Source organism: Carcharodon carcharias, chromosome 12 (assembly GCF_017639515.1).
Source record: "Carcharodon carcharias isolate sCarCar2 chromosome 12, sCarCar2.pri, whole genome shotgun sequence".
Taxonomy (NCBI): domain Eukaryota; kingdom Metazoa; phylum Chordata; class Chondrichthyes; order Lamniformes; family Lamnidae; genus Carcharodon; species Carcharodon carcharias.
In genome coordinates this window covers 153174428-153194454 of record NC_054478.1, presented here as the reverse complement: position 1 = coordinate 153194454, position 20027 = coordinate 153174428, and the positions used below count along the sequence as shown (strand labels likewise).

Sequence of the window (20027 nt, the reverse complement as noted above, 5' to 3'; positions counted from 1 at the left end):
AGGCCTCACTGCTCCCCTATCAGGATAAAAAGGCCTCACTGCTCCCCTATCAGGATAAAAAGGCCTCACTGCTCCCCTATCAGGATAAAAAGAACTCACTGCTCCCCTATCGGGATAAAAAGGCCTCACTGCTCCCCTATCGGGATAAAAAGGCTTCACTGCTCCCCTATCGGGATAAAAAGGTCTCACTGCTCCCCTATCAGGATAAAAAGGCCTCACTGCTCCCCTATCGGGATAAAAAGGCCTCACTGCTCCCCTATCAGGATAAAAAAGCCTCACTGCTTCCCTATCGGGATAAAAATGCCTCACTGCTTCCCTATCAGGATAAAAAGGCCTCACTGCTCCCCTATCAGGATAAACAGGCCTCACTGCTCCCCTATCGAGATAAAAATGCCTCACTGCTCCCCTATCGAGATAAAGAGGCCTCACTGCTCCCCTATCGAGATAAAAAGTCCTCACTGCTCCCCTATCAGGATAAAAAGGCCTCACTGCTCCCCTATCAGGATAAAAAGGCCTCACTGCTCCCCTATCAGGATAAAAAGGCCTCACTGCTCCCCTATCAGGATAAAAAGGCCTCACTGCTCCCCTATCGGGATAAAAAGGCCTCACTGCTCCCCTATCGGGATAAAAAGGCCTCACTGCTCCCCTATCGGGATAAAAAGGCCTCACTGCTCCCCTATCAGGATAAAAAGGCTTCACTGCTCCCCTATTAGGATAAAAAGGCCTCACTGCTCCCTTATCGGGATAAAAAGGCCTCACTGCTCCCCTATCAGGATAAAAAAGCCTCACTGATCCCCTATCGGGATAAAAAGGCCTCACTGCTCCCCTATCGGGATAAAAAGGCCTCACTGCTCCCCTATCAGGATAAAAAGGCCTCACTGCTCCCCTATCGAGATAAAAAGGCCTCACTGCTCCCCTATCAGGATAAAAAGGCCTCACTGCTCCCCTATCGAGATAAAAAGGCCTCACTGCTCCCCTATCAGGATAAAAAGGCCTCACTGCTCCCCTATCGAGATAAAAAGGCCTCACTGCTCCCCTATCAGGATAAAAAGGCCTCACTGCTCCCCTATCAGGATAAAAAGGCCTCACTGCTCCCCTATCGAGATAAAAAGAACTCACTGCTCCCCTATCAGGATAAAAAGGCCTCACTGCTCCCCTATCGGGATAAAAAGGCCTCACTGCTCCCCTATCGAGATAAAAAGGCCTCACTGCTCCCCTATCAGGATAAAAAGGCCTCACTGCTCCCCTATCAGGATAAAAAGGCCTCACTGCTCCCCTATCGAGATAAAAAGAACTCACTGCTCCCCTATCAGGATAAAAAGGCCTCACTGCTCCCCTATCAGGATAAAAAGGCCTCACTGCTCCCCTATCGGGATAAAAAGGCCTCACTGCTCCCCTATCAGGATAAAAAGGCCTCACTGCTCCCCTATCAGGATAAAAAGGCCTCACTGCTCCCCTATCGAGATAAAAAGGCCTCACTGCTCCCCTATCAGGATAAAAAGGCCTCACTGCTCCCCTATCAGAATAAAAAAGCCTCACTGCTCCCCTATCAGGATAAAAAGGCCTCACTGCTCCCCTATCAGGATAAAAAGGCCTCACTGCTCCCCTATCAGGATAAAAAGGCCTCACTGCTCCCCTATCAGGATAAAAAGGCCTCACTGCTCCCCTATCAGAATAAAAAAGCCTCACTGCTCCCCTATCAGGATAAAAAGGCCTCACTGCTCCCCTATCAGGATAAAAAGGCCTCACTGCTCCCCTATCAGGATAAAAAGGCCTCACTGATCCCCTATCAGAATAAAAAAGCCTCACTGCTCCCCTATCAGGATAAAAAGGCCTCACTGCTCCCCTATCAGGATAAAAAGGCCTCACTGCTCCCCTATCGGGATAAAAAGGCCTCACTGCTCCCCTATCAGGATAAAAAGGCCTCACTGCTCCCCTATCGAGATAAAAAGGCCTCACTGCTCCCCTATCGAGATAAAGAGGCCTCACTGCTCCCCTATCGAGATAAAAAGGCCTCACTGCTCCCCTATCAGGATAAAAAGGCCTCACTGCTCCCCTATCGAGATAAAAAGGCCTCACTGCTCCCCTATCGAGATAAAGAGGCCTCACGACGCTCCTATCGAGACAAAAAGGCCTCACTGCTCCCCTATCAGGATAAAAAGACCTCACTGCTCCCCTATCGAGATAAAGAGGCCTCACTGCTCCCCTATCGAGATAAAAAGGCCTCACTGCTCCCCTATCAGGATAAAAAGGCCTCACTGCTCCCCTATCAGGATAAAAAGAACTCACTGCTCCCCTATCAGGATAAAAAGGCCTCACTGCTCCCCTATCAGGATAAAAAGAACTCACTGCTCCCCTATCGAGATAAAAAGGCCTCACTGCTCCCATATCAGGATAAAAAGGCCTCACCGCTCCCCTATCGAGATAAAAAGAACTCACTGCTCCCCTATCAGGATAAAAAGGCCTCACTGCTCCCCTATCGAGATAAAAAGGCCTCACTGCTTCCCTATCGAGATAAAAAGGCCACACTGCTCCCCTAAAGAGATAAAAAGGCCTCACTGCTCCCCTATCGAGATAAAAAGGCCTCACTGCTCCCCTATCAGGATAAAAAGGCCTCACTGCTTCCCTAAAGAGATAAAAAGGCCTCACTGCTCCCCTATCAGGATAAAAAGGCCTCACTGCTCCCCTATCGAGATAAAAAGAACTCACTGCTCCCCTATCAGGATAAAAAGGCCTCACTGCTCCCCTATCGAGATAAAAAGGCCTCACTGCTCCCCTATCAGGATAAAAAGGCCTCACTGCTCCCCTATCAGGATAAAAAGGCCTCACTGCTCCCATATCAGGATAAAAAGGCCTCACTGCTCCCCTATCGGGATAAAAAGGCCTCACTGCTCCCCTATCAGGATAAAAAGGCCTCACTGCTCCCCTATCAGGATAAAAAAGCCTCACTGCTCCCCTATCAGGATAAAAAGGCCTCACTGATCCCCTATCAGAATAAAAAAGCCTCACTGCTCCCCTATCAGGATAAAAAGGCCTCACTGCTCCCCTATCAGGATAAAAAGGCCTCACTGCTCCCCTATCGGGATAAAAAGGCCTCACTGCTCCCCTATCATGATAAACAGGCCTCACTGCTCCCCTATCAGGATAAAAAGGCCTCACTGCTCCCCTATCGAGATAAAAAGGCCTCACTGCTCCCCTATCGAGATAAAGAGGCCTCACTGCTCCCCTATCGAGATAAAAAGGCCTCACTGCTCCCCTATCAGGATAAAAAGGCCTCACTGCTCCCCTATCGAGATAAAAAGGCCTCACTGCTCCCCTATCGAGATAAAGAGGCCTCACGACGCTCCTATCGAGACAAAAAGGCCTCACTGCTCCCCTATCAGGATAAAAAGGCCTCACTGCTCCCCTATCGAGATAAAGAGGCCTCACTGCTCCCCTATCGAGATAAAAAGGCCTCACTGCTCCCCTATCAGGATAAAAAGGCCTCACTGCTCCCCTATCAGGATAAAAAGAACTCACTGCTCCCCTATCAGGATAAAAAGGCCTCACTGCTCCCCTATCGAGATAAAAAGGCCTCACTGCTCCCATAACAGGATAAAAAGGCCTCACCGCTCCCCTATCGAGATAAAAAGAACTCACTGCTTCCCTATCGAGATAAAGAGGCCTCACTGCTTCCCTATCGAGATAAAAAGGCCTCACTGCTCCCCTATCAGGATAAAAAGGCCTCACTGCTCCCCTATCGAGATAAAAAGAACTCACTGCTCCCCTATCAGGATAAAAAGGCCTCACTGCTCCCCTATCGAGATAGAAAGGCCTCACTGCTCCCCTATCAGGATAAAAAGGCCTCACTGCTCCCCTATCAGGATAAAAAGGCCTCACTGCTCCCATATCAGGATAAAAAGGCCTCACTGCTCCCATATCAGGATAAAAAGGCCTCACTGCTCCCCTATCAGGATAAAAAGGCCTCACTGCTCCCCTATCAGGATAAAAAGGCCTCACTGCTCCCCTATCAGGATAAAAAGGCCTCACTGCTCCCCTATCGAGATAAAAAGGCCTCACTGCTCCCCTATCGGGATAAAAAGGCCTCACTGCTCCCCTATCGAGATAAAAAGGCCTCACTGCTCCCCTATCGAGATAAAAAGAACTCACTGCTCCCCTATCAGGATAAAAAGGCCTCACTGATCCCCTATCGAGATAAAAAGAACTCACTGATCCCCTATCGGGATAAAAAGGCCTCACTGCTCCCCTATCAGGATAAAAAGGCCTCACTGATCCCCTATCGAGATAAAAAGAACTCACTGCTCCCCTATCGAGATAAAAAGGCCTCACTGCTCCCCTATCGAGATAAAAAGAACTCACTGATCCCCTATCGGGATAAAAAGGCCTCACTGCTCCCCTATCAGGATAAAAAGGCCTCACTGATCCCCTATCGAGATAAAAAGGCCTCACTGCTCCACTATCAGGATTAGAAAGCCTCACTGCTCTCCTATCGGGTTAAAAAGGCCTCACTGGATCTAGCTGGACCTGCCCATTCACTGAAGTCAGTGAGGCCTTCGAAATGTGGCCGGCCCTGTCCCATCTGATCCCTCTCTCACCGACTGTGGCTTAACCTCTCCTGCACAGAGAGAGAAGATGTGGTTGGCAGCAAATTTTCTCATGCTTCCGCTCTCACAAACAACCCAGTGGATTCTGTGCCACCAGCTGAATGCACTGCAGGTTGTTGAGAAGGGTTCTGGGGCAGCAGTCTCCAGAGTGGGAAGGCCATGCAGATAGGAGGATAAGGCTCACGTGGGCCTGTCATTAGCAGTGTTCGCTAGTGCCCTCACCGCCTGACCTCCTTCCCCCAACCCACCCCCTCCCAGACAGCATGTCAGCTCCCTGTGTGGAAGGGCCAGGGGCCCAGAGTGACCTCTCTACCTGCAGAGTAGATGTGCTGCTTTCCGGCTTTGACGCATCAACTGATTATGCTGCCACTTGTCCCCTGTAACATTCAGTGAGATGATACGTGAGCAGCTGAGGATTCACTTACCCTGGTGGAGTGGAGGAGGCCATCCATCCTTCTTCAGCTTTTAGCTGGAGGCCCTGGGCAGTGACTGCCCTGGAGACTTGCCATCCAACCCACTCTGACACACGATGCATCCAGAAACTCCCAACTGAGGCCAGGGCTGTAAAATAGCACGCAAATTCCCAGCAGCCTCTGCAGCGGTAAACACTCCCCACCCCAGTCCACCCCCTCCAGCCACTGGTCTTGTGCCTGAAATAGCAAAATCCTGCCCAATGCTTCAGGTGAGGACAGTTCACTCCACTGTCATCATTTGCTAATTCTGCAAACTTTCGTTTTTTGCCTTATACTGTTTAAATTTAGATATTTCTAACTGGCCAATTTCCAGTCAGTCTGACTCCAGTCTCAGTCGGTGTCCCCAGCTTGCTCCCAGAGGCTGCACATTTCAGTTAGTAACAGCTGCAGCTTTTAGTTTATTCACACAACTTGGGGAACAATGGATTTGCTCCTTTTATTTCACTGAAATCCTGTTTGGTTCTAAACCTGAGCCTTTTGATTAATTAGTACCTTTTAGCAGAGTTATATTTTATTTAATGAGTGTAATGGGATTCCTGTTTGAATAAAACGAGCAGTTATTTAATCCATCAATAAGTCAACGTGCAGATGAGGAGCCTCATCATCCAAGATTCTAGATTATTAATCCCAGAACGTCACCATTATGATTCTGCATCCCCGTAAAGTCCAGCACCAGGAAAGATCAACTCATGTTATTGGCCATGTGAACATCTGAATATGTTAATAAATATCTGAATATGTTAATAAGTTATCCACGAATCACTTCTGCTCAATGTGGAATTTACCCAAGTTAAATAATCACCACAACAATTCTGTACATACTTCTACTAATTGACTGCAATGCAATAATATGAATTTGAATAGCACCTTTAAATTACTGAAATATCCCAAGACATTTCCCAAGTGTCTAATAATGTACTGGAAAATCTGAATACTTTTGTCTGACACCATTTCATTATTTATAAACGTGATGTGAAAAGCTCTACATTAAGTGTGACTCTATTTCTTTGGTTAGGTTCAGGATTTCGGAGAAGGTATATTCCAGGTCAACTTAACTGTTGATGTCCAGGAGACTGTGTGCAACAGAAGCTCTGGATTGGATCCGGCAAATTGTACACTGATACCTATCCCGGATGCTGTGAGTATTCCAATGTTTGCAGGAAGTGCTTCCAGCCGCTTGAACGCCCGCCGGGGGTCTCTGAGCTCAGGGACAGCTGGATACACTGCAGGACATATGCTTGCTAACTGCTTCCTGGATCGCAGGTTCCAGGAGGTGGTCACTCCACAGACAGACAGAGTTCAGAATAACAAGTGGGTAACTGTCCAGAGGGTAACAAGAGGTAGGTAGCCCAGGAATCATTTGGGAGCGTGAGGCCCTCTGAAACTAATATTCAGCAGTGAATCGATGAGGGTGATGACATCTTGAAATGTGGTTCTGAATCTGGCAGCATAAGCAAAAAAGTTGCACAGGAAAGTTAGAGTGACCTATAGGAGTGCATTCGTCATTGGAGATTCATTGGTCAGGGGGAAGGTCAGGAACTTCAGATATTGTTGATGTGGGACATATTTGTCTCTCTGGTGGTGCCATGGACGTGGCTCTTGCTACTGTCCTCTAAGGAACCATCTCAGGCACCAGTATCCAAAATGGAAAAGCGGTTGGAGAGTGAGATAGCCTCAGGCATTTCCTGCAGTACCTGCCTCTTAGATACTCTGGCGATCACCCATTCCCTCTCTCCCGGTGTATTTCCTGCCTGTGTGCTCTCCATGAAATGCTCAGCCTTGTGGATGAACTGCAGCGTCTCCAGCCACCACTCAAGCTCCGCAACCCGAGGCTCAGGTTTCTGCAGCTGGTGACACTGCCTGCAAGTGTAGTCATCGAGGGCACTTTTTGACTGCATGACTTCCCACATCCTGCAGGATGCACATTACAAATGGCCGAGCTGCACTGATATATCTTATACTTTATATAAATTGTTTTCTACTGTATTTACTCACTTATTTTAATTATTATCTTAATTCAGAATAATTCCTATGTAAACTACAATTTACTGTGTCCATCTCAGTCTCCACCGCTTCTTTTAACTCCTGGCTCCGCTCTCTGTCTCTTGGTGTCAAAGAACTGGATGTTTGCAAATGTTACACCCTTGTTCAAAAACAGGGAGAAAGATAAACCTGGTATTTCCAGGTCAGTAAGTTGAACGGGGGAATGTATGGAAGCTTTTAGAAACAGTAACTCAGGAGACCAGCAAGAGTCACTCGGACAAGTTATAAAGTAGAGCCAACATGGACTTATTAAGGGTAAATTGTATTTGACTTACTTGTTTTGAGTTTTTTAATCAGCCAGCAGAAAGGATGCAATGCCTTTGATGTTGTGTATATGGACCTTCAAAAGACATTTACTAAACTATCACATAATTGGCTTGTTAGCAAAATAGAAAGCCATCAGTTAAAAGGGGGGCAATAGCATCAAAGGATTCTAAAAGAGGGAGCCGCAGACATCATTGATGCATGGGTTATAACCTTCCAAAATGTCCTCGATTCCAGAACAGTTGCAGCAGAGCGGAAGTTAGCAAGTGTAACATTGGTATTTAAGAAAAGAGGAAGAGAGAAAATCACAAACCAATTTGCATCACATCAGTTATCAGAAAAATGTTGGTATCAATGACCAAGGAGATGTTAACGTGCATTTGGAAAATCTTAATGAGGTCAGGCAGATTCAATATGGTTTTAGGAAAAGGAATCATGTTTGGCAAATTTATTAGAGATTTTTGAGGATATAACTAGGAGGATATAACTAGGAGGATATAACTAGGATATAACTAGGAGGATATAACTAGGAGATAACTAGGAGGATATAACTAGGAGGATATAACTAGGATATAACTAGGAGGATATAACTAGGAGATAACTAGGAGGATATAACTAGGAGGATATAACCAGGATATAACTAGGAGGATATAACTAGGTTATAACTAGGAGGATATAACTAGGATATAACTAGGAGGATATAACTAGGAGGATATAACTAGGATATAACTAGGAGGATATAACTAGGAGGATATAACTAGGTTATAACTAGGAGGATATAACTAGGATAGAACTAGGAGGATATAACTAGGATATAACTAGGATATAACTAGGAGGATATAACTAGGTTATAACTAGGATATAACTAGGAGGATATAACTAGGAAGATATAACTAGGATATAACTAGGAGGATATAACTAGGAGGATATAACTAGGATATAACTAGGAGGATATAACTAGGAGGATATAACTAGGATATAACTAGGAGGATATAACTAGGAGGATATAACCAGGATATAACTAGGAGGATATAACTAGGTTATAACTAGGAGGATATAACTAGGAGGATATAACTAGGATATAACTAGGAGGATATAACTAGGAGGATATAACTAGGTTATAACTAGGAGGATATAACTAGGATAGAACTAGGAGGATATAACTAGGATATAACTAGGAGGATATAACTAGGAGGATATAACTAGGAGGATATAACTAGGTTATAACTAGGAGGATATAACTAGGATAGAACTAGGAGGATATAACTAGGATATAACTAGGATATAACTAGGAGGATATAACTAGGATATAACTAGGATATAACTAGGATATAACTAGGAGGATATAACTAGGTTATAACTAGGATATAACTAGGAGGATATAACTAGGATATAACTAGGATATAACTAGGAGGATATAACTAGGTTATAACTAGGAGGATATAACTAGGAGGATATAACTAGGATATAACTAGGAGGATATAACTAGGATATAACTAGGATATAACTAGGAGGATATAACTAGGTTATAACTAGGTTATAATTAGGAGGATATAACTAGGATATAACTAGGATATAACTAGGAGGATATAACTAGGATATAACTAGGAGGATATAACTAGGTTATAACTAGGATAAAGCAGAGTCAGTTGCTGTTGTACACTTCTGGATTGGCAATAATATATTAGCACAGAGAGGGGATTGGTTAATGGACAGGAAGCAGAGAACAAGAATGAAATGTTCATTTTAAAAGGACAGGCTGTAACTAGTGGAGCGTCACAATGAGCAGTGCTTGTGTGTCAACTATTTAAAATCCATATTAATGACTCCACCTTCAGTGCTCCTCCATGTTGAACACCACTTGGAGGAAGCACTGAGGGTGACAAGGGTGCAGAATATTCTCTGGGTGGGGGACTTCACTGTCCATCACCAAGAGTGGCTCGGTAGCACCTCTACTGACCGAGCCAGCAAAGTGCTGAAGGACATAGCTGCTAGACTGGGTCTGCAGCAGGTGGTGAGGGAACCAACAAGAAGGGGAAGCATATTTGACCTGATCCTCACCAACCTGCCTGTCACAGATACATCTGTCCATGACAGTATCGGTTGAGAACCATCGCAAAGTGGAGACGAGGTCCCACCTTCACATTGAGGATACCCTCCATCGTGTTGTGTGGCACTAACACCATGCTAAATGGGATAGATTTCAAACAGATCTAGCAACTCAAGACTGGGCATCCATGAGGTGCTGTGGGCCATCAGCAGCAGCAGAATTGTACTCGAACACAATCTGTAACCTCATGGCCCAGCATATCCCCCACTCTACCATTACCATCAAGCCAGGGGATCAACCCTGGTTCAATGAAGAGTGCAGGAGGGCATGTCAGGAGCAGCACCAGGCATACGTAAAAATGAAGTGTCAACCCGGTGAAGCTATAACACAGGACTGTTTGCATGCCAAACAGCATAAGCAGCAAGTGATAGACAGAGCTAAGTGATCCCACAACCAACAGATCAGATCTAAGCTCTGCAGTCCTGCCACATCCAGTTATGAATGGTGATGGACAATTAAACAACTCACTGGAGGAGGAGGCTCCACAAATATCCCCATCCTCAATGATGGAGGAGCCCAGCACATCAGTGCAAAAGATAAGGCTGAAGCATTTGCTACAATCTTCAGCCAGAAGTGCTGAGTGGATGATCCATCTCAGCCTCCTCCAGAGGTCCCCAGCATCACAGATGTCAGTCTTCAGCCAATTCGATTCACTCCACATGATATCAGGAAACAGCTGAAGGCACTAGATACTGCAAAGGCTATGGACCCTGACAATATTCCAGCAATAGTACTGAAGACTTGTGCTCCAGAACATGCTGTGCCCCTAGCCAAGCTGTTCCAGTGCAGCTACAACACTGGCATCTACCTGGCTTTGTGGAAAATTGCCCAGGTATGTCCTGGACACAAAAAGCAGGACAAATCCAACCCGGCCAATTACAGCCCCATCAGTCTACCCTCCATCATCAGTAAAGTAATGGAAGGGGTCATCAACAGTGATATCAAGCAGCACTGGCTTAGTGATAACCTGTTCACTGATGCCCAGTTTTGGTTCCACCAGGACCACTCAGCTCCTGACCTCATTACAGCCTTGGTTCAAACATTGGCAAAAGAGTTGAACTCCTGAGGTGAGGTGAGAGTGACTGCCCTTGACATCAAGGCAGCATCTGACCGAGTGTGGCATCAAGGAGCCCCAGCAAAACTGGAGTCAATGGGAATCAGGGGGAAACTCTCCGCTGGTTGGAGTCATACCGAGCACAAAGGAAGATGGTTGTGGTTGTTGGAGGTCAGTCACCTCAGCTCCAGGACATCACTGCAGGAGTTCCTCAGGGTAGTGTCCTCGGCCCAACCATCTTCAGCTGATTCATCAATGACCTTCCTTCCATCATAAGGTCAGAAGTGAGGATGGTCACTGATGATTGTACAATGTTCAGCACCATTCACAACTCCTCCGATACTGAAACAGTCCATGTCCAAATGCAGTAAGACCTGGACAATATCCAGACTTGGGCTGACAAGTGGCAAGTAAAATTCAGGCCACACAAGTGTCAGGCAATGACCATCTCCAACAAGAGAGAATCTAACCATCTCCCTTTGACATTCCATGCCATTACCATTCCTGAATCATCCACCACCTGGGGGTTACAGCTGACCAGAAACTGAACTGGACACGCCATATAAATACTGTGGCTACAAGAGCAGGTCAGAGACTGGGAATCCTGTGGAGAGTAACTCATCTCCTGATTCCCCAAAGCCTGTCCTCCATCTACAAGGCACAAGTCAGGAGTGTGATGGAATACTCCCCACTTGCCTGGATGAGTGCAGCTCCTGCAATACTCAAGGAGCTCGACACCATCCAGGATAAAACATCCCGCTTGATTGGCACCCCATCCACAAACATTCAATCCCTCTAGCACCGATGCACAGTAGCAGCAGTGTGTACCATCTACAAGATGCACTGCAGGAACTCACCAAGGCTCCTTAGATCGCACCTTCCAAACCCATGACCACTACCATCTAGAAGGACAAGGACAGCAGATAGATGGGAACACCACCACCTGGAAGTTCCCCTCCAAGTCACTCACCATCCTGATTTGGAAATATATCGCTGTTCCTTTACTGTCGCTGAGTCAAAATCCTGGAACTCCCTCCCTTACAGCACTGTGGGTGTACCTACACCACATGGACTGCAGCGGTTCAAGAAGGCAGCTCACCAGCTCCTTCTCAAGGGGCAATTAGGGATGGGCAATAAATGCTGGAATCACAGAATGGTCACAGCACAGAAGCCCATCGTTTCTTCCAATTCCAATGATGCTCACATCCCATAAATGAATGTTAAAAACATTTTAAGCAAGTACAGAGTCAGGGAAAGTGTAACGGACATGAAAGAACAAAAGGAAAGGTCTGTGATAGGCTGCATAGCAGCATAGAGATGACATGGAAAAAGGGATGATGGTGCAAGACAAAAGGAGAGAATGAGACAAAAAGCAAAACCTGTGCCAGGAGGAGGGTAAAAAGGAAAAGCAGAATCACCACCAGCAGCTTCAGGGGCAAGAATCTGAAATTGATGATGAGTCGAGAAGGCTGTAAAATTCCTCATCGATTGATGAGGGGCCCTTCCTCAAGCTACACTGAGCTTTGCGGGAACAGTATATGAGGCCGAGGACAGAGAGGTTAGAGTGGGAGTGAAGAACACTATTAACATGACAACTCACCAGAAACTCAAGGTCACACTTATAGCAAGTAGCAAACAGGTTGTCTGCTACTTTCACCATTATCTTTAACCTTATTCAACATGTTAAAAAGCCCAACTGCTTGACAAGAGATTTGGGAGACAGTAATCCAAAAAGAGGTTGTTCCTTGTTTCATTTATTAGGAAATTATTGATCTAAAAGTAAAGCCATGAGAAGTGGGCTGAATCCATCAAACTGAAAACAATTTCACCCCGTAAAATGATTCTGTAATGTTATCTGTGAACTCAGGTTAAACAGCGCCCCGGGGGCAGAGTGTAATCTTAACATTAACACTTCCTGCACAATATCAATGAATGACTCATTTGGGACAAGTTTCTATTTTCCATCCAGTGGTTATAAACAATGGAAACCCGGTGCAACACCCAACAGAGGAACCTCAAGAGTGACAATCTGCTCTGTGAATGGTAAATGGTTCTGAGTGACTGATTATCACACCCACTATTAAATGGCTGCTGGGAATCTAACTGTTCCATCAATTCCATAGCACAGAGTTAAATATTAAAGCATTCTCTGACAGAAGCTTCAGAAAGTGACAAACATTTAAAGAACAGGAAACAGACCCGGTGAGGTGACACTCAGGGGAGGTGTACACAGACTGTGGTGTGACAGTCGGACTGATGGGGGGACAGTGGAGGAAGTTACAGTGCACCAAAGGCACCTTTGTGTAAATGTTGAAAATATCTTGCGAAAGAGCTTCAGGATCTGTCTCCAGCCCTGCTCTCTCAGTGATCTCACTTTTCTGATCCAGTCAGATCAGTTCAGTGATCAATTCCATTAAGGAGACAGCTCTGTAATTTTTTACACTCTCCCTTCCACTGTTTTCACAATGCTGGATATCAGGATGCAACAGCATTCCCAATGCCCAGTGCTGTTCACAATGGGAAAATGTCAGGCCACAGAGTCCCATCTCTAATCTACAATCTGTCTCTGGGCAGTCCTGCCATCGATCCCAATGAAAATTCTTGCGTCTGACAGCGAAGTTGAAGGAACTAAAAGGAATAACACGGATTCAGTCTCCCACAGCTTGGAAGCTCTCCCTCAGTGTAAACCGATCACAATATCACATTAATATGGAATGCAACATTTCCCCTGATAAGTAAACAATATCCTGTATTAATAAAACCCCTTGATGTTTACATTATCCTGGCACTCAGGAGCATGACCATTAGTTCAATATTCCACTGCTGATGCTCACTCACCATTACAAAATTCACTGTGTTTTGGAACACTGTTACTGAATTACAATCTCACCTTGTATATCTGTAGAAAACTGCTACTTGCTTCAGCTTCGTCACAGTTAAACGCGATGTCGGTCTCATCAGTGTTGTACTGCAATGTACAAACACAACATTCACAACCTCAACACCGATTCCAACAACAACGCCGAGTCTAACAGCAACAACAACAACAACTCCAACTCCAACAACAATATCAACGATTCCGACAACAACTCCAACAACAACTCCAACAACAACAACAACAATAACTCCAACAACAACAAAAACTCCAATAACAACTCCAACAACAACACCAACAACTCCAACAACAACTCCAACAACAACTCCAACAACAACAACAACAACTCCAACAACAACAACAACAACAACTCCAACAACAACAACAACAACTCCAACAACAACTCCAACAACAACATCAGCATCAACCAAATCGTCATCATCATCAGGAACCACTGAATCATCTGGGAAATGCCGTAGAAAGGTAAATCACAGATTTTTTTTCAAATTCAGTGTTAAAGGAAATAGCAGTTTAAATACAGCTGACTTTCAGCTCAGAACATTGTGGAAATTGCTTATGTCTCATTTTATGTTATTAAATTGTCATGATCTTTTGTGCTGATTTTGTGAAAACTCTGCTGAAACAATCCACTGAAGAACTGAAGAATTCGGAGCAGGGGTAGATCATACAGCCCTTTACTGCTGCTCTGCCAAAAATCTATCGCACTTACCCTTGGATATACTCATGGACAGAACATTCCCAGCTCTCTGTGGTAGAGAATTCCAAAGATTGTCAACCCTCTGAATAAAATGTTCCTCCTCTCAGTCCTAAATGGCCCAATCCCTTTTGCTAAGTCTAAGTTCTAGATTCTCCAGCCAGACAAAGCTACATTTGAAGAATTTTAGAAAATATCCCCCTTTCCATTCCTCTATCCAAAGTGAATCATTTCACACCAACTTGCTCACAATACAGCTCTGCCCACATACTCATAGAAACCCACACAAATTTCCTGAATTTGCACCCGTTCTGAATGGTCTGTAAATTTAAGCTTAACATTTGAAGCTTAACAACGTTATCCAAGTTTATATTTTGATCTCTTTTTAGGGTGATTGTTTAAACTCTTTTGTTTAAAGCCATTGCGCTGACACATGCAAAGCATTAATCATTAAAACACTTCAGTACATTTTTTTGAAACTTGCTTCACCAAATGTGTGGAAACTATAGTTGATAGCCTCAACCTTTAATTTGATTCATTAATTTATTGTTAAAGAAGGAGGTAAAGTGAGAACGTAGCATCATTTCAGCACATTCCTGGAACTCTTTTATCCTGAGAATCCACTTGTTTGTTGCTGCATTTTACATTTTAGCATTTGTGAATAATACTATCAGAGAATCCAAACGTAACTCACTAACAGGAGGAACGGCATGAATTTTGCCTAAACTTGGTGATTACTTCATTTCAGCAATTCCTAACCAAACAGAAATCATGAAACAGGATACTGGCACTCTCTAGGTTCCTGCTTTCCAGTACAGCTGGGGGTGCTGTAGGTGGCTGGTAGATAATTATTAGTGAGCTAGCCTGCTGAATTCCTGCCGGTAATGCCAATTATGGACAGATTACTGTCGGCAGTGATGCACCCATGATTTTGTCAGTAGCTGCTCATTGCATTCGAGTGGCACAGACAGCAATGAGAGACTTGGGAAATCTCAGCTCCATTTCTGAGAGAGACGCAGGATGTATTCTTGTATGAGACTGCAGGGTAAGACAATAATCAGATCATTGATGATCACTTGGCATCTTCCCAAACACAATGTCTGTGGCTGGTTAAACCAACAGTGCACACAGGCCCTTTTAGCAAATATTGTAAGCAGCTTGCTCATTATGAGGTCCAGCAAATAGCAGATGAAGATAAATGAGCAATTCATCTGGTTTTGGTGGCGTCGTTGACCAGGAGAGCTCTCTGCTCCTCTTCAGACAACATCATGGGACCTTGTATGTTCACCTGCATGAACAGACAGTTGCCACTTGACATCTTATCTAAAGATTTACACCGCTGACCATGCAGCAACCCCTCAGTGCTGCATTCAGACTGGATTGCATACTGTGGTCCTGCAGTGGGGATTGACCCTATGATTATTTGTCTTTAAGGAATGAGCTATATGACTGAGCTAAGCTGGCACTGTGCTATCCAAGGCAGAATCAAAATGTCCATGTGGGACAGGGTACTGAGGCCTAAAACTGGGTGACTGACAGCTTTGACTGCAAGTAAGACTGATTGGTTAATCAAGGCAGATATTTGCTTCTAGAAATATCTATATTAAGAGTGAAGCTATAAATGATGTAATTTGATTTAGAAATATGGCAGAAGAGGAAGCTATTGGTGTTGCAGGAAGAAACCTGGTTCAAGAAGAAGACGGTGTTGGTGGAGGTGTCGCTGGGGCAGGGGGAGATGTAACAGACATCACAACAGGTACAACAGATACAACAGGTACAACAGGTACAACAGATACAACAGGTACAACAGATACAACTATGGACGAGTAAATGGCTATCAACCTGTAGGAAGAACCAATCCACAAGGCAAAAGGAATTGGAGAGAGTGAAATACAAACTTTGTAAGTATCACCAGAAATTATTTGTTACTTTTTATTTTTATTTCATCTCTGGAATCACTGGATCATCAAAAATTACAACTGGCCTGTGTTGGTATTTATCCCCATGTGAACTGTATCCTGATCCCGTCTGCCAGCCCAGTTTCTATCTCCTTCCATCTCCCTTTCATTCAGCCTCCTACTTAACCTCATTACCTATCTTTCAATGTTGACATGGTCTGTTGCAGTGGTTTTGTTTACAGTAATAAGATGGGGTTGATTTTTCTGTATTATTCTGATCTTGTATATTTCTATATGGGCACCTCCCAGATGCCACTTATCAAAGCAGAAATGCCCAAAGTCTTTCTTCATAACCCAGCTCTCTAACACTTGGGATCAGTCACTCTTTCTGAACTGCCCCCAAGATTTGAATGTCTCCCTCGTGTCTCAGTGACTGGAACTGGACACAATATTCCAAGTGTGGTCTATCCAGAGAACAATATGACTTAATCATCACTTCCTCTGTCAGGCATTCCCTTTTTATCATTCATTCACAGGATGTGGGCATCATTGGCAAGGCTAGAAGTAAATGCCCATCCCTAATTGCCCCTTGAGAAGGTGGTGGTGAGCTGCCTTCTTGAGCTGCTGCAGTCCATGTGGTGTAGGTCCACCCACAGTGCTGTTAGGGAGGGATTTCCAGGATTTTGACCCAGTCACAGTGAAGGAACGGTGATATATTTCCAAGGCAGGATGGTGAGTGACTTGGAGGAGAACTTCCAGCTGGTGGTGTTCCCATGTATCTGCTGCCCTTGTCCTTCTAGATGGTAGAGGTCGTGGGTTTGGAAGGTGCTGTCTAAGGAGCCTTGGTGAATTCCTGCAGTGCATCTTGTAGATGGTACACACTGCTGCTACTGTGCGTCGGTGGTGGAGGAGTGAATGTTTGTGGATGTTGTGCCAGTCAAGCGGGCTGCTTTGTCCTGGATGGTGTTGAGCTTCTTGAGTGTTGTGGGAGCTGCTCTCATCCAGGCAAGTGGGGAGTAGTCCATCACGCTCCTGACTTTTACCTTGTAGACGGTGGACAGATTTAGGGAGTCAGGAGATGATTTACTCGATGCGAGATTCCAAGCCTCTTGTAGTCACAGTGTTTAAATGGCTAGTCCAGTTTAGTTTCTGGTCAATGGTAACACCAGGATGTTGATAGTGGGGGATTCAGTGATGGTAATGCCATTGGAGATGGGTAGACTCTCTCTTGTTGGAAATGGTCATTGATTGACGCTTGTGCTGTGTGAAAGTTACTTTCCAGTTATCAGTCTAAGACTGAACATTGTCCAGCTCTAGCTGCATGTGGGCAGGGACTGCTTACTATCCAAGCTGTTGCAAATTGAAATGAATATTACAATTATCAGCGAAGAATCCAGTAGTTTCATGGTCACCATTTTTGAGTTTAGATTTTCAATCCCAGATTTATTTACTGAAGTGAATTTTATTTCCCCAGCTTTCCTGGTGGGACTTGAACTCATGAATCTAGATCATAGGTCCAGGTGCCTTGATTACTGGTCCAGTAACAAAACCAGTGCGCTCCCTGTTTCGCCTAGATCGTTCAGTATTCCATTTGTTTTTTGATCATTGTCCATGTTCAAGATGCTCCCCCGCATGGGGACACTGTGCTGACTCAGTTGGTGGCACTCTCACCTGTAAGTCAGAAGGATGTTGGTTCTAATCCCCTCCAGGGCTTGAATGTTCAAACCTAGGCTGAAGTTCCAGCACTGCACAGTTGGCCAGACGGTGTTTCAATGAGAAGTTAAGCGGGGGCCTCGTTTGACCTCGCAGGTGGATGTAAAAGATCCCAGTGGACAATTCTGAAAAAGAGCAGGGGAGTTCTCAGCAGTGTCTCGACCAATATTTATCCCTCAATCAACATCAGAAAAAACAGAGGCCAGGATTTTCCAGTCCTGTCCACCAGGAGGGACAGAAAATCCCAGCCAGGTTCTCTGGTTGTTATCATATTGTCCTTCATGGGAGCTTGCTGTGCACAAATTGACTGTTCCTCACGTTACAACAAGGACAACCCTTCAAAAGAGCTTAATTAGCTTTAAAGAGCTATAGGAAGCCCTGTGATCATGAAAGGAGCTACATAAATGCAAATTGTTCTTTCACATTTGGTATCAGTGGGAAATTTCGCAATGTTTGAAATCCTTTATATTGACAGCAGGGAACAAAGAATTCCACTGGTCAATAATCCCCAGAGAGCTATTGCAGCTTCCAGTAAGTTTATATCCTTGAGTGTGTAAGCTATTAGAATCATTTTAATCAATGAAGTGAATCAACTTTTGGTTATGTTGAAGGATTTGGTAAATATTTCTTTCTGATGATTAAATTAGTCCTCCCAATTTCTGTTCTTCCTATTCATTCCAGCAGCTGTGTGTGAGCAGAATTAAAACAAGATAAGTGTGAAGTGATGCACTTGTTCAGGACAAACAAGGCACAGGAATACACAACGAATGGTAGGACCCTGGGAAGTACCGAGGATCAGAGGGATCTTGGTGTGCATGTCCATCGGTCCTTTAATTTAGCAGGACAGGTAGATAAGGTGGTTAAGAAGGCATATTGGATACTTGCCTTTATTAGCCAAGGCATAGAATATAAGAGCAGGGAGATTATGCTGGAACTGTATAAAACGCTGGTTATGCCACAGCTAGGGTATTGCGTGCAGTTTTGGAATCCGTATTATAGGAAAGATGTGATTGCACTATAGAGAGTGCAGAGGAGATTTACCAGGATGTTGCCTGGGCTGGAGAGTTTTAGTTATGAGGAGAGATTGGATAGAATGGGGTTAGTTTCCCTGGTGCTGAGGGGATTGAGGGGGACATGATAGAGGTGTATAAAATTATGAGGGGCATAGATAGGGTAGACAGGAAGGAACTTTTCCCCTTGGTGGAGGGATCAATAACCAGGGGACATAGATTTAAGGTAAGGGGCAGGAGGTCTAGAGGGGATGTGAGGAAGAATTTTTTCACCCAGAGGGTGGTGGGAATCCTGAACTCACTGCCTGAAAGGGTGGTAGAGGCAGAAACCCTCATAACATTTAAGAATTAGTTGGACGTGCACTTGCAATGCCATGGTATACAGGGCTGTGGGCCTAGTGCTGGAAAATGGGATTAAAATAGTTAGGTACTTGTTTGACCAGTGCAGACTCGATGGGCTGAAGGGCCTTTTTCTGTGCTGTAGACCTCTATGAATCTATGACTATGACCTTATCCTATGTATTGTGCTTGATTATTGCAAACGATACTCCCAGGATTAAACATTAACTCAATGCTGTCACTATAACCGTCCCAGGAGAAACACATCCTTCCCAGCATCAGCCCCATTCTACACGCGTCTACCACAAACTCACTTTTCTTTTACTGAGAAGAGATTTTTCACCTCATTCACTAACTGAAAATATTCATCAAGAACCTCCTTGAAAAATTATTAACCAATTTTCAGCTGAAACTATTAGGAATTCTCATTGAGTGAATTTTGCTGATTTATTACAGATTTCAAAAGAAAACTGAAGAGTGAATGGAGACAACAGGACAGAGGGAGGAGATAACCAGGAAGGGAATTCCACCTGGGTTAAACTGATAACTTTCAAACATTGTTTCACATTTAATTATTAGTAATTTACTGTTTAAATATTAGTCTGTTACACTGCAGCTTATTATACTGGTGTTCATGATGTTCTCACTGTTCAATAAAGTGTCAATTAACAAATCATATGATATATTCCATACCATAAGTTGCCGTGAAGCTGAATAATAAACAGGGTATTGAATTTTTCTGCAACTGGGGCTCTTTCAGTTCAACAACACAGTAACAACTCACACATATTAGAATGGATTTTCCCTTTCGAGACAGGAATCATGAATCAGGCCATTTCCCAACATCCTGTTCCTGAGCTCTAAAATTCAGGGATCTCACACAGGATTTTGGCTCCAGGAGTTGGGTCAGAGCTGGAGCCAGGAATGCC

General features: G+C 44.5%; 1 protein-coding gene across 1 annotated transcript in view; it reads left to right on the top strand.

Annotated features, from left to right (window-relative positions):
- LOC121284746 (cell wall protein DAN4-like) overlaps positions 1 to 19771 on the top strand; it is a 34220-nt gene extending 14449 nt beyond the window's left edge. The window contains exons 2-5 of the mRNA XM_041200298.1: positions 6093 to 6215; positions 13454 to 13906; positions 15779 to 16039; positions 19555 to 19771. Coding sequence (XP_041056232.1) covers positions 6093 to 6215; positions 13454 to 13906; positions 15779 to 16027 — 825 coding nt within the window. The 3' untranslated portion in view covers positions 16028 to 16039; positions 19555 to 19771. The remainder of the gene's footprint in view (positions 1 to 6092; positions 6216 to 13453; positions 13907 to 15778; positions 16040 to 19554) is intronic.
- Positions 19772 to 20027: the final 256 nt, after the last annotated feature.